We start from the raw sequence: 12,983 nt of genomic DNA on the forward strand, positions 1-12,983 counted from the left end.
ATAATGTCGAATCATGTTAAAATCATTTCGAATCCGGTAGAAATATTTTCGAATTTCGTTGAAATATTTTCGAATGTGGCCGATTTTTCGAATTCGGTAAAAAACTAAACGAAATCCGAAAACGAATTTAAGGAAGTTAATGAATATAACTAAACAAAATTAATGAATTAAAACGAAACGAAACTAAACAAATTTTTTCCTTTTGCACATGTCTACCGCTGGCCTCCATGGCTTCCCCAGAAAGGAGCCAGGAGAGCTGGGAGAGATTTCACCACCACTCCCCTCTCACACCGATCACCTGGAGGAACTCCAGAGACGCCTTCCTCCTGACACACCTGTGCGCCAATGATGGGTAGGGCACTATTCCTCCCGCTGACACCAATGATGGGGCACTATTTTTCCTCCTACTGACCATAGGATATATATATATATATATATATATATATATATATATATATATATATATATATATATATATATATATATATATATATATATATATATATATATATATATATATATATATATATATATATTATACTCCTACTGACACTGGGCCACTTTCTACTCCCATTGGTCACAGTCCAGCCCCCCTAAAGTCTAAAGGACAATAAACTGGCTTTTTGATCCAAAAGTTTGGAGACCCCTGCACTAGGGAATGGTGAGAGGAGAGCATGAGCCTGGGGGGACAGGAAAGTCAGATCCTTAGTATCAAAGTGAAACTATTTTCAGAGAGGCGTACATGGGTAATGGCACAGTAAGTTTGTGGGGTCTGATCTTAGGCAGGGCTTTTTACCATTAACAATTTAAAATGGATTACAGCAGTGGTGGGCAACTAGATAAGAGGGGTCCTTAATGAGCACCCTGACTTCCCCAGATGGTCTCACATAATATTGAGTATATGTAGTGCTACATCAGATTGACAGATGGCCAACATACATCTGGAGATGGTCAGACGGTGGACATGCTATAGGTGTGGTTGGAGATCCTTAAAGTGGTAATAAACTCTGTTCTACCATTTATTCCTACAGGTAAGCCTATATTAAGGATTACCAGTAGGTACTGTGAACATTGGTGGCTGGTGTTTGTTTGTTTTTGTTTTTTTGTTTTTGTTTTTTTTGGGGGGGGGGGGGGGGTCGCTGGCAAGCAACCCCTCCGTTGGTCGGTGGCATCTCAAACACCTGCACCTACCCCTGGGGGTTGGGCTGCAGGCTCTGGCAGGCAGCAGCGGATCTGTGGGCTGCGGGCTTTGGCGGCAGTAGCGGGTTGTAGGCTCCAGAGGGTTGCATGCTCTGGCAGGCAGCAGCTGGCTTCAGCACCGGGCTTCTATGAACAGAGGGCGGACTCCTGTTTTTTCTGTGTGGCTCCTTCCTTCTCCTAGGCGTCTAGGATGGCCTGTCCTTTCAGCCAGTCAGCTGATGGGTATCAGACCCACTTTCCGATTGGCCACGAGGAGGATTAGTGTTGTAACAGTGAATGTTCATTTGCTGTTGCAACACACCTGAGCCTACCCTATTTTGAAGTCTTAGAGCCTCTAGCTCTAATCAGTGCTTCAAAAAACACACCAATCCCCATCATAGGAATTCATGTGCCCTGCACCCCGAAAGGGGCCAGGTGCATGAATAGGGGGGCCGCCGCATGGATATGGGGGCAGCGCCCACAACGGACGGGCCACCGCAGACTGTGAATATCTCCTAAACTTGTACAGTTTAGGAGATATTCCGGGTGCATGCAGCTGATGACATCACCGGGGCATGCCCTCTAAAGGTCCGGCTTACAGTGCCGGATCTTCAGAGCCTGTACCAGAAACGGCAGCTCCTGCGTGTCATTGTGCCCTTGGCCACTCATGTAGCCAGAGGTTATGAACCTAAAATGAAGACCGGGGAAGATGTCAGCCATCTCAGGTAAGTCTATCATAATGTGCTAGTGGGTTTTTTTTTTTTTTTTTTTTAATCACCTGCGGTTTACAACCACTTTAAAGAGGAAGTAAACCCTGATGGGGTTCACTATCTCAGATGTGGCTGGGGTGCAAATTTGCACAGGAGCCACCTGTGCAATCGGACCTGAAACGGTGAAACAGGATGCACAGGACTCCTGCTGAGAGCCGCATCGGCATCCAGTGTGAACTAGGCCTAAGGGTATTATTTTCCTCTGGATATTAAGTATACTCAGGCTAAATCCCCCAACTTCAGCCAAAGCTGTTCTTCTTTTAGGTTCTTATTTGTGGTCTGTGTCCACATTGGGGTGAATCAGCCATAACTTCTTCTGTCACTCCATGAGTACACAAACTGTATGGAATTTGAGTGTAAATTTCCAAGATGGAGTCACAGAATGGAATAAGAATATTGGTGACCATGTCAACAAAATATGGGCCACTTGTCCGTATTTGTCCTTACTCATTCTTTCTTGTCTTTACTTGTCCTTATTCATCTTTACTCATCCTTATTTGTTCTTTTTCTTATTAGTCCATTTGGACATTACCCAAATGTGAATTTCGTAAGTTGACTGAAGTTCAGCTTTAAATAATGAATAAAAAAATAGATGCAGCACACACTTTCAATCTTTAATATTTAAATTTACCAAAAGATATCGGAAAAAATGCCGTACATGGATTGGTTTTAATGATCTTGCCTACACACAGTCATGCTTAGTTTCAGGTCTGATCGACCAGGTAAGGAAGATTTCTCAACATCAACATCTCAACATCTGTACCTTGTGATATTTAGGATTAGACGGTTCCCCACCCTACATAGCTGCTGGGGAATGTTTTTGCTCTAACAAATTGAATCTGGGATATCTTCTGATTGTGACCAACTTTTTATTTGAAGTGTTTGTAAACCTTAACAATGAAATTCGATAAAATAACTCATTAATTTGTCCATAGTAACTATTGGGTATGTATCTTTATTTTTAATGCAAGTCTGGTAGTTATGAGCAAATATCTGCAGATCCTGCCAGTCTTTGTGTTCCTCCAGAATTCTGACCACACCAATCATGGAAGCAGATCTGTTCTGGTGTGGTCGGTTTATGCCCCTCAGTACAACTCAGAGCTACAAGATTCCAACGTGTTGTGTGTCTAACTCTGTAGTCAGCCTGGTTTAGACATCTCCTGCCTAACTCCTATTGGCATTGGATCTTAGCAGGAACTTCTGAGTCGGAACAAGCAGCTGTAGGGTTGAACTCCACATTAGTAGACGGGGAACTACAGTATGTTCCTCGCCAACCCATGCGTCATGTCTGTCTGCCCTAGAAATGCATCCACATCTCACCCACATGTCATAAAACCTGCTAAGAAAATCCTGTGTGGTCACGTGACTATGAAATCAAGGTAGAATTTATGGGAAATGCGAGAATTACTCTTATCAATGGTTTGATGGGAGACTTGTTTGAATGTTGTCTGGTGTGATTTCAAATAATCTTGAAATTACATATTGAATAATCTGAATGAGCAGCCAGACTGCATCATGTTAGGGTATCAGCAGAGAACATATTATACCTGTGGTCTCCAAACTGAGGCCCGGGGGCCAGATGCGGCCCTTTCTTGCATGTTTCTGGCCCTTGGGGCACTATTTCATCCATTGATACCAACAAAGTAGCATAATCTTCCCCCACTGACACCAATGAGGTGACACAGTTCCTTGCCAATGATGAGGCACAATTCCTCCCAATGACACCAACAATGGGGTCCAATGACATCAAGGTTGGGGCACAATTCCACCCATTGACATTGATAGGGCCCAATGACATAAATGATTGGGCACAATTCCTCCCACTTACACCAATAATGGTGAGCATATACTCTCACTGAAACAATGGTGTTTTTTTTCCCCACTGGCGTCTGGCCCTTTTCTACTCCCACTGGCCACAGTGCAGCCCTCCTAAAGTCTGAAGGACAGCAAACTGGCCCTTTTTTGTTTAGAAAGTTTAGAGATCCCTGTATTATACAAACTGTACAGTCACACCATACAGATGTATCGGAAAACTTTCCAATTAATCCACTCACTGTCACATCCAACCCTTTATAATACTTATTATTCTTATATAAAATAAATCTTACGACCCCTCCACTGTAACCTAAAGCTTAGTAGATTGTAGAGTCTGGTTGTAATGTGTTTGTGCAGGTTAACATTGAGGGGTCCATATATGAAAACTTTGCTGGCAAATGTGTCAATCATTCTCACAAGTTCAATGGCTCTCTATGCCCCTCTCACACGGGCGGCTTTGCTTTTAGAAAACATATAATACTTGGGGGTTCGAAGTAAATTTCTAGCCAAAATACCCCCAAATTTTTTTTACATGTATGAGAGAAATGTTAGAACTTGCCCGCCTGCAAAGTGGATAAGATGGGATTTGCCTTTATCATAGCTGTATATTTTATTTTTTTTGCAGAGTTTGCACATACGGGAAATGTCTCGCAGTCGCCGCTCTGATGATACCGACTTCAGTTGGGCCGATGCTGGTGGGGTAGACTTTGCTGATATGTCTCATGGGCACTTTGGAGGCAGTGACTGGGGGGGTGGTGGAGGTGAGGACTGTGGTGGTGGTGGTGGGGACTGTGGCGGTGGGGACTGTGGCGGTGGGGACTGTGGCGGTGGGGACTGTGGCGGTGGGGACGGTGGTGGTGGGGACGGTGGTGGTGGGGACTGACGGTTATTGATTTTTGTACTAAAGCTGCTTTTATCTGTACTTTTATCTGTATGCTTTTTATCTGTATCTGTACCTAAAAAAAAAAACACTATTACAAAACACCAAGAAATTGTGAGAAAATTCAGTTGAACCTTTAGGTATGTGAACTTGATGACAAGTGACGTTGTTGCATTTCTTGAATGTTTAGATGTTGTTATATTGTGCTGTATTGTATTATATTTTTCAAGTTTTTGTGATTATCTAAAGAGTACCTTTTATAAACCAGCAATCTGCAGGGGCTGCAGGTTTATAATGGGCTCTCCAACCCTACATATTGGTGATACTTTCATGTCGCTGGACCTGGTCAACACACTGACACACCAGTAGTGATAATTAGGCTTCAGTATCTAGTTTTTTTTTTGTAGTTTATGTGCTCCATGGACCAATGTATTTGTGGAGAGAGGGTTAGGGATCTAGGATAACTCAAAACGGCAAAATTGCACAGGCCTTCTTATATCAACCATAAAAATTGATGCTGGCTCCAATTTCTTATGTTGGGGATTTTCAGTGGCAGCTTCCCAAAGACAATAGATTCTTTAAGTACCTCTGTCCGTGGCCCAAGTTTAATCAACAGCAGACTCCCAATAGGAGTTGGTCCTCTGACCCTATGAGAGTAGTCATAGGTAAGATCTGTGTCATGAGGTCTCCATGCAATGTCCATTATGCAGCCTCTTTCCTGAAGCTCTCATTTACATTGTTCAGACTCCCCTGAAGATGCTCCAAATGGGCAGCAATCTGCTTTATTCCCCAGGCCCGAACACAGGCCATCTTAGATTCCATGAGACTTGGCTTGGGCCTCAGACAAAGACCTTCTCTACTGTATCGTTGTCTCCAGGCAAAGCCTGGGAGGAAATACGAGGATTCCCACCCTGGCATCCTCTTCAAGCATCAGTTTGGGTTGGAAGAACCCTTCTAGACAGTCAACCCAAATGTCCTCTCCCCCTCAGCTCACATCACTGGAATAAACGGCCTCAGTGATTGGCCAAAGCAGATACATATTTAGAACGAAATGCATTGTTACTCATACTAACAGAAACCTGTTGTATTTTCTGAAATAGTACAATGCATCCTCTGGTTGTGACTTCATCCACCCATCTCACCACCTCAGCCAATCAGAGGAAGCTTTTTACCTATTCCGAAAATACAAAGCTTCCTGTGAATGGCTGAGCTCAACTTGATTTTGTTGCAGGAGCTGATACTAAATACAGCGGCGACAGTGAGTGCATCTGTTCGTAAAGGTAATTCATTTGGACCAGCTAGGTCCAAACAAACTATTTTAAAGTGACAGAAAGCTGATGATGGTAGTACCCCTTGGAAGAAGATTGAACACCTGTATATGTTATTTAGCGTCATTTGTCTTTCCTCTTCTTTACTTCCTCTCTGACTTATGCCTTGTACACACGGTCGGACATTCCGACAACAAAATCCATTGGATTTTTTCCGACAGTTTGTGCCAAACTTGTCTTGCATACACTCGGTCGGACAAAGTAGTCGGAAAATCAGATCGTTCTTAACGAGGTGACATCAAACACATACGTCGAGACTATAAACGGGCAAGTAGCCAATAGCTTTCGTCTCGTAATTTATTCTGAGCATGCATGGCACTTTGTCCGTCGGAATTGTCTACACATGATCGGAATTTAAATGATCGGATTTTGTTGTCGGGAAAACTCTCTCTCAAACTTTGTGTCGGAAATTCCAACAGAAATGGTCCGATGGAGACCACACATGATCGGATTTTCCGACAACAAGATCCGATCGCACTTTTTCTGTCGGAAATTCCGACCGTGTGTACAGGGCATAACTCCACTCACTTGACTTCATAAGCTCGGGTACTCAAGTGCATATTTTGATAGTCCAACTGCCTGGCACCACACACACAAAATTAACAATGCCAGTACTTCCAGGTGGATTTCCGGTGTAATATCAAACTTGTTATGTCTGCTTTTTTCTAAACCCGTGCCTTTTAATGGTAAAATGTCTGCTATGCACTGAGCTGTCATAATGACTCTATGTATGTTGTGTCTGGAAAACTACTCACTGCCACTTGTAATGTAATAAAACATATTGTAAAAGCAGTATATTCATTTTTAATGCATTGAAGTTGTTCTGAGATGTCATGCCAAATGAAATTAAAAGCATTTTTTTTATAAAGCTGTTTCTTTTCTTTTTTTTTTTTACATATTTTACAAAATTCTAGAAATAAGCAAAATGAACAAAAACATAAAACGGCACTATAATGACAAACTATTTTGGTAAAAATAAGTAGTTAGTGTATCTAAACACTAAAGAACAAAAATGTAATGTATTACAGCTTAACAATCCTTTGATGTGATGGCTGCATTTTATTTTCTTTTTTTCAGATTTCTTTTTCCTTTAGACCAGGTGATCCTCTCAGTAACACAATTCCTGGCCTAGAGGTGCAATACTCACTCCATTGTATAGAGGAGCAGCATTGTCACCCTCATTGGGGACTACAGAACACATCCCCCTCCTTTCTTCTCCATAACATAAACAAGTTGTTCATTACTCCATTTTCAAATGCTCACATTTTTTAGTGCTATGCCAAAAAGGTGGTCTATTTTTTTCCTATTATGGCAGCAAGATCATGGGGAACCCCAGTTAGTAAGGAGCCTTCCTGATTTCATATCAGTTCTGCCATAAACTGATTTTTTTTTATTTTTTTCTACTTCTAAAACAATAGCTTACAACAGTGATGGCTTGTGATTTTATTTATTATTTGTTTTCTGGGGGGGAGGGGGCAGTAAACAAACACCACCCCCGCGCCAGGTGGCCCTGTCTACCCACTACCTGCATCTAGGTGTCGTGGCGGTGGGCTGCGAGCTCTGGTGTCCTTTTCCTCCATGGCTTCCATCATGCGTGTCCCCTCTCCTTCTCCTAGGCTTCCGATAAGATCGCCTGACGTTTTGGTCAATTGGGAGGAGAGTAAGTGTAAAAATAGAATGTTCACTCGCTACTGTCACACAACTGGGTGGGCTCGGAGCGCAAGTGCTCTCTGCACCGAGCCCACCCTTTTTTTATTTTTTTTTGCCAATTAGAGCTTCTGATTCAGGGGTGGACTGACAACTTAAGGGCCCCTGGGCAATAGGAGATTATGGGGACACACAGTATACACACACTGAAAAGGTACTGGAGAGGTGGGGCAGCTATAATCTTGGGATTTAAAAAAAAAAAAAACTAATTTTTACATACTCTCCCTGGTTTTGAGGCTGGCAACCCTGATGGGGCCCCTTAGCGGCATGGGGCCCCTTAGCGGCATGGGGCCCTCGGGCAGTGCCCGAATGGTCAGTCCGCCTCCGCTCTGATTCTAATCACGTGCTTCAAAAAACACGCTATCCCATTGGAATCCATGCATCCGGTGTCTTGTATGTAGATCAGGAGGCTAGACGCATGGATTGGGGGGGTGCCCCTGCACCCCTAATGAACTGGCCACCACTGGTTTACAATGTAGTAATTAGTACATGATTGTCAGTGAACCCCCGAGTGATCACAGCACACAAAATAGAAAAACAAGCGCTGTCACTCAGCATTTACACTTTTGTGGCACCCTTAAACTGGTCTTAATTTACATGTTACCAACCTAAATTTTGTGGAAACCTGAGCATCACATCCCTCCAAAATATTAAGTTCAAGGGTATTGGTATTGCTAAAGATTACAAAACAATGTAGATAATTGTGTGCTTCCAACCTTGTGGTAACCGTTCGCTCCGGTGAACAAAACCAGCTCCATAAAGACATGGTTTGATGAGTCTGCACAGAGTCCTGCCATTAGAATACCAACTGTGAGGCTGGTCATTTAACATCAGTATCTAACCTCACAAATGTTGCGTGTGCTGAATGGACACAAATTCACTCAGACACTCCAAAATCTTCTGGAAAGCCTTCCTCAAAGAGTGGAGAATATTATAGCCGCATAGGAGGGTCAAATCTATATTAATGCTCCTACAATCGTGTAGCACTGTTAATCAAACTGGTCTTCGTGTACACTTTATGGACAAAATATTGCGTACAAATGATCACATCCCTCCAAATTATTAGGTTTCAGGGGTTTCCATTGAGGATATTGTTAATGCTACAGATCACAAAGACATTTTAAACAATTGTGTTCTTCCAACCTTGTGTTAACAGTTTAGGTAAGGAACTTTCCTGTTTCAGGGTGACTGTACCCCTGTGTACAAAGCCATGTCCAAAATGACAATGGTTTGGTGAGGAACTTGAGTGTCCTACACAGAGCCCTGACCTCAACTCTACTGATCACCTTTGGGATTGTGCACCAGGTCTTCCCATAAAATGTCCTTAGATGCATGCCAAAATCTGGTAAAAACCCATCCGTGAATAGTGGAGAATATTAAAGCTGCATGGGAGGGTCAAATCTATATTAATGGTGAAGATATTTGCCAGCACACCATGAAAAGACACAAGTAGAGTCCGAACGGGTGATTTATTGCATGATCACAACACAAAGATAGTGCAATGTTTCGGAGCCGCGCAGGGCCCCTTCACATGCCTGATGAAGGGGCCCTGCACGGCTCCGAAACGTTGCACTATCTTTTTGTAAATATAGACATATAGGAAATGGGGGGGATTAGGGAGAAAAAAATAAAAAATATATGGATGAAAGAACCTTCACATAAAAGACCTCAAGAGAAAAAAATGTGGGTTCAGTTGGACTTTTTAGGCATAAAAGAAGTTGTAAACACAACCGATATATTCAAGAGAACTTATCTCTATTTATTATCAAAACAGAAAATATAAACAACCAAAAATAAAAATTTTTTTTTTAAAAAACACAAAGAAGTTTTTTCCTCCTTATACATACACATTTAAGACCTAATAGATATCCTGTCAGAGGTAATATAGTCCACTCAAAATTTCCAAAAAGGAAAAACAAAATACATATTTATATAGATATAAAATAGAGGATATCAACCATACAGTCGGAAATTACATATGTTCTGGTGCTCTACATGTTTCGCGTCTAATAGATAACGCTTCTTCAGGAGCTGATAAAAGTGTTCTATATTGTAAGGAGAAAAAATAAAATAAGATAAAAGGAAAACATATGTATATATATAAAATAATAAAAACACATTAAAGCATAAACATAAATTATATGTATCCGAATGAACATAGCTTATTTCATTATGCCACCTGTCCAAATGCTAAGATGTTTCATGGGATTGGAAGGCAGGAAAAAAAAAAAAAGGGGGGGGAAGGGGAGAGGGGGGAGGGGGGGGAAAGGGGAGGGAAGTGGGGGAGGGGGAGGGGGAGGAAGAGGAGGGGGGGGCGGCACAGTGTGGGGGCGGATACAACATTCTTATTTTATATCTTCTAATATTCATCCATAATTACTTACATTTCTTCATAAGGTATATCCCAAACAGGGAACCCAAGCCAACGTCTCTGGTGAGGTCATCGTCTTTGGTGAGGTCTAAACAATTAATAATTCACTCTATCAACAAGTTCTAATCTGTTCCACCCTATACACACATTCTATATTTGGATTTTTCTTATATTAAATTCTAAAATACCCTTCCCATTATGCTTTTTTCATACAGCTCAGGGGATACCCAGAGTATTTATCATCACTTATCTCCCGGCTACCTACATATTATGAACACCTACTAAAACCGTATGTTTGAAGCTCTAGGGCTCAACACAATGTTGAAGTGATCCCACCAATTGTAAACCTATATTTTCATTTACCATCCAATCTCTACCCCCCCCCTTTTTTCCTTTTTTTTTTGGAAAAATGGGTGTTTGAAATTTTGTCAACTTCTCTGCCTTCCTCGTTGGCTTGGGTTCCCTGTTTGGGATATACCTTATGAAGAAATGTAAGTCATTATGGATGAATATTAGAAGATATAAAATAAGAATGTTGTATCCGCCCCCACACTGTGCCGCCCCCCCCTCCTCCCCTTCCCCCTTTCTCCCCCTCCCCCACTTCCCTCCCCTTTTCCCCCCCTCCCCCCCTCTCCCCTTCCCCCCCCCCCCTTTTTTTTTTTTCCTGCCTTCCAATCCCATGAAACACCTTAGCATTTGGACAGGTGGCATAATGAAATATGCTATGTTCATTCGGATACATATAATTTATGTTTATGCTTTAATGTGTTTTTATTATTTTATATATATACATATATATGGTTTCCTTTTATCTTATTTTATTTTTTCTCCTTACAATATAGAACACTTTTATCAGCTCCTGAAGAAGCGTTATCTATTAGACGCGAAACATGTAGAGCACCAGAACATATGTAATTTCCGATTGTATGGTTGATATCCTCTATTTTATATCTATATAAATATGTATTTTGTTTTTCCTTTTTGGAAATTTTGAGTGGACTATATTACCTCTGACAGGATATCTATTAGGTCTTAAATGTGTATGTATAAGGAGGAAAAAACTTCTTTGTGTTAGTAAAAAATTTTTTTTTATTTTTGGTTGTTTATATTTTCTGTTTTGATAATAAATAGAGATAAGTTCTCTTGAATATATCGGTTGTGTTTACAACTTCTTTTATGCCTAAAAAGTCCAACTGAACCCACATTTTTTCTCTTGAGGTCTTTTATGTGAAGGTTCTTTCATCCATATATTTTTTATTTTTTTCTCCCTAATCCCCCCCATTTCCTATATGTCTATATTTACAAAGTGATAACCAGGACGTGGCATTTTGTTTAATTTTTTTAGTGTATCCACAGACACCACCCTGTGATAGATACACATCCTTATTCATTTAAATACTGTTGCACTATCTTTGTGTTGTGATCATGCAATAAATCACCCGTTTGGACGCTACTTGTCATTCCATGGTGTGTTGGCAAATATCTTCACCGGGACTTGAACCAGTATCCAGCTGGTTGTTGCTACAGCACCCAAATCTGAGAGTGCAGCCAGGAACGTGTGCAATGGGAATATGAAGTAAATCTATATTAATGCCCCTGGATTTTTAATGGGATTTCCAACCGGCTCATATAGGTGTTATGGTAAGGGGTCCAAAAACTTTTGGTCATATATTTTGTGTCCACACTCCAATACATTAGAACAGTAGAAGCCCATGTGTTTTTTTTTTTTTTTTTTTTTTTTTTTTACAGATCTTCTGTAAATATTGTTGTCCCGCTCCAACTGGAGAATGGGACTTTGGTTACTCAATCATAGCTAGAACATCATTCTGAAATTTGTAGCCTGCAAATCAAGATCTTAGATTGCCTTCAGGAATACAGGCAAAAAAAAACAAACTTGGGACTGCTCCTTCTTTTTTTTTTTTTTTTTTTTATCTCTGAAGTGCTCATAAAGACTGGAACTTCCCTAATGAAATCTACAGGAGTGGTTGGAGTATATAAGGTAAGGTGTTGCATCTCAAAGCAGGTCACACAGGACAGTACAGTGATCTACAGGTAAGTGTCTTTGTGTTGTACCTGGGCAATGGGGTGAAGCAATGATTTAGACAACTCTCTCTTGGATGGTGTCAGTAGGGAAGTGGATGGTGTCGGTTGTTTTTATTTTTATTAGTTTAGTTATTATTTTTGACACTTTATTTTTTAAAATTTTTATTTATTTTTATTTTTTTACTATATTTTTAGGATGTTATGGAAGAAAGAGATAGATGGAGAGAGAATGGAAGAAAAAGAGAAAGGAGAGAGAGAGAGAGGAAGAAAGAGAGGAGAGAAAGATGGAGAGAGAGCAGGAGAAATAAAGGAGAGAGAAAGATGGAGAGAGCGGAATAAATGGAGAAAGGAGAGAGAGATGGAGAGAGAACGGACGAAATAGAGAGAGAAAGAAAGATGGAGAGAGAGAGAGGAGAGGAGAGAGAGGGAACGGAAGAGAGCGAGCGAGGAGAGAGAAAGTGGAAGAGAGGGAACGGAAGAGAGAGAAGATGGAGAGAGAGTGAAAGAGGGAAGAGAGAGAAGATGGGGAGAGAGAGAACGGAAGAAATGGAGCGAGAGAGGAGAGAAGGAGAGAGAGGGAGAGAGAAAGATGGAGAGAGAAAGTGGAAGAGAGGGAACGGAAGAGAAAGAAGATTGAGAGAGAGAGTGGAAGAGAGGGAACGGAAGAGAGAGAAGAGGAGAGAGAGAAAGATGGAGAGAGAGTGGAAGAGAGAGAAGAGGAGAGAGAGAAAGATGGAGAGAGGGAGCAGAAGAAAGAGAGAGGAGAGAGAGAGAAAGATGGTGAGAGAGAGTGGAAGAAATAGAGAAAGGAGATGGAGAGAGAGGAGAGAGCGAGAGAGAAAGATAGAGAGAGCGGAAGAAATAGAGATGAGAGAGAGGGGGCTGAAGAA

General features: G+C 41.3%; 1 protein-coding gene across 1 annotated transcript in view; it reads left to right on the top strand.

The window, feature by feature from the left end:
* The window catches only part of LOC143962362 (uncharacterized), an 83,207-nt gene that overhangs the window by 40,292 nt on the left and 29,932 nt on the right, over positions 1 to 12,983 (top strand). The window contains exons 8-9 of the mRNA XM_077471655.1: positions 4,390 to 4,525; positions 12,074 to 12,102. Coding sequence (XP_077327781.1) covers positions 4,390 to 4,525; positions 12,074 to 12,102 — 165 coding nt within the window. The remainder of the gene's footprint in view (positions 1 to 4,389; positions 4,526 to 12,073; positions 12,103 to 12,983) is intronic.

The sequence above is a fragment of the Lithobates pipiens genome, unplaced genomic scaffold, assembly GCF_037356315.1.
Source record: "Lithobates pipiens isolate NorthernLeopardFrog02 unplaced genomic scaffold, aLitPip1_a1.2 Scaffold_8, whole genome shotgun sequence".
NCBI classification, from domain to species: domain Eukaryota; kingdom Metazoa; phylum Chordata; class Amphibia; order Anura; family Ranidae; genus Lithobates; species Lithobates pipiens.